The sequence below is a fragment of the Nematolebias whitei genome, chromosome 11 (genome assembly GCF_014905685.2).
Source record: "Nematolebias whitei isolate Nwh7 chromosome 11, NemWhi1, whole genome shotgun sequence".
NCBI lineage: Eukaryota > Metazoa > Chordata > Actinopteri > Cyprinodontiformes > Rivulidae > Nematolebias > Nematolebias whitei.
The window spans coordinates 47,609,147-47,610,530 of NC_056508.1; the positions used below are offsets into that span (position 1 = coordinate 47,609,147).

The 1,384-nt window shown below is 47.4% G+C and overlaps 2 protein-coding genes across 2 annotated transcripts in view; one reads left to right on the forward strand and one right to left on the reverse strand.

Annotated features, from left to right (window-relative positions):
- LOC119417368 (G-protein coupled receptor 37-like 1) overlaps positions 1-711 on the forward strand; it is a 4,759-nt gene extending 4,048 nt beyond the window's left edge. The window contains exon 4 of the mRNA XM_037684571.1: positions 625-711. Coding sequence (XP_037540499.1) covers positions 625-711 — 87 coding nt within the window. The remainder of the gene's footprint in view (positions 1-624) is intronic.
- Positions 712-968: 257 nt separating this feature from the next.
- LOC119417369 overlaps positions 969-1,384 on the reverse strand; it is a 1,727-nt gene continuing 1,311 nt past the window's right edge. The window contains exon 2 of the mRNA XM_037684572.1: positions 969-1,382. Within this exon, the coding sequence (XP_037540500.1) occupies positions 969-1,382 (414 nt within the window). The remainder of the gene's footprint in view (positions 1,383-1,384) is intronic.

A 1,384-nucleotide genomic window follows, 5' to 3' on the forward strand; every position in this document is an offset into this window, starting at 1 on the left:
AAATGAGGGACTCCTGTATATTTAATCTTTGGAAGCCTACTACTACTGCCATCCCAGAAAACAATCAAATAAACTAGATCCATATCACAGTTTATAAAGTTAGTTGTAGCATGTTTCCTGTCTGTTACAGGTAACATGCTTATAGTGAAGGAAATACTGACCTGATCTGCGGGTCACTTACAAACAAATAAACTTTAATTTTGTGACGAGACAGAATATCAACTAAAAACAGACAAAAACCTTCCTTCAAATTCTACATTTATTTGCATGTTATTAAGTGAAACGAGCGTCTGGCCCCCAACAACCCAGCCAGACCAAAGACCTGCCGGGACTTCAGGGACTAGATAGTCCAAGATCTGAATGGACTCCAGACCACCAGCCAGAACCTTTGAAAGATTACAAGTGTTGATGCCGGTAATCAGAAATGGAGGAAATAAACATAACTTGACCTTTAGTGACCTTTGTTCCAGAGCTTCAAGTAGGACCTGGCCTCATGAGGTGAGGATGAGAAAGGTCAGAGGTCAAGCCACAGCCACACAGGAGGAACTTCATTATCTGAAGACAGTAGGAACTACGGTCACCAAAAGCACCAGTGGTACCACACCATGCTGTGATGGACTGAAGGTCCCCCAGCTGAAGGAGATCCACGAACAGATCCACCTCCAGCTGAAGAAGACCTGTGTACAGACCCTCCTGAAGTTCATCAGATAACGGTTCAGAGAGGAGACCAAAATCCAGCTCTTTTTTGGAGTTAGAGAAGAACTAAGTATGACCTGCAGACCATCCACACACTGAAGAACACAAATGTAAACATCATGGTTTGGGACTTTTGTTGGGGGAACAGGTCTTAGTTGGAGACCTGCATCGTAAAATCTTAGACATGAACCTTCTTCCCTCTGCCAGAACTCTGATGGGTGGGATCAGTGACCCCAAAACAAATCACAGATACTAAAGAAGAATCACAAAGATCATGCAGAGACCTCTGTCCTGTAGAACAGACCTCTGGTCTCCAGACCTCTGTGGTCTCCAGACCGCTGTCCTGTAGGACAGACCTCTGGTCTCCAGACCTCTGTGGTCTCCAGACCGCTGTCCTGTAGGACAGACCTCTGGTCTCCAGACCTCTGTGGTCTCCAGACCTCTGTGGTCTCCAGATCTCTGTGGTCTCCAGACCTCTGTAGTCTCCAGACCTCTTTCCTGTAGGACAGACCTCTGGTCTCCAGACCTCTGTTGTCTCCAGACCGCTGTCCTGTAGAACAGACCTCTGTAGTCTCCAGACCGCTGTCCTGTAGAACAGACCTCTGCGGTCCCCAGACCTCTGCAGTCTCCAGACCTCTGCGGTCTCCAGACCTCTGTCCTGTAGAACAGACCTCTGGTCTCCAGACCT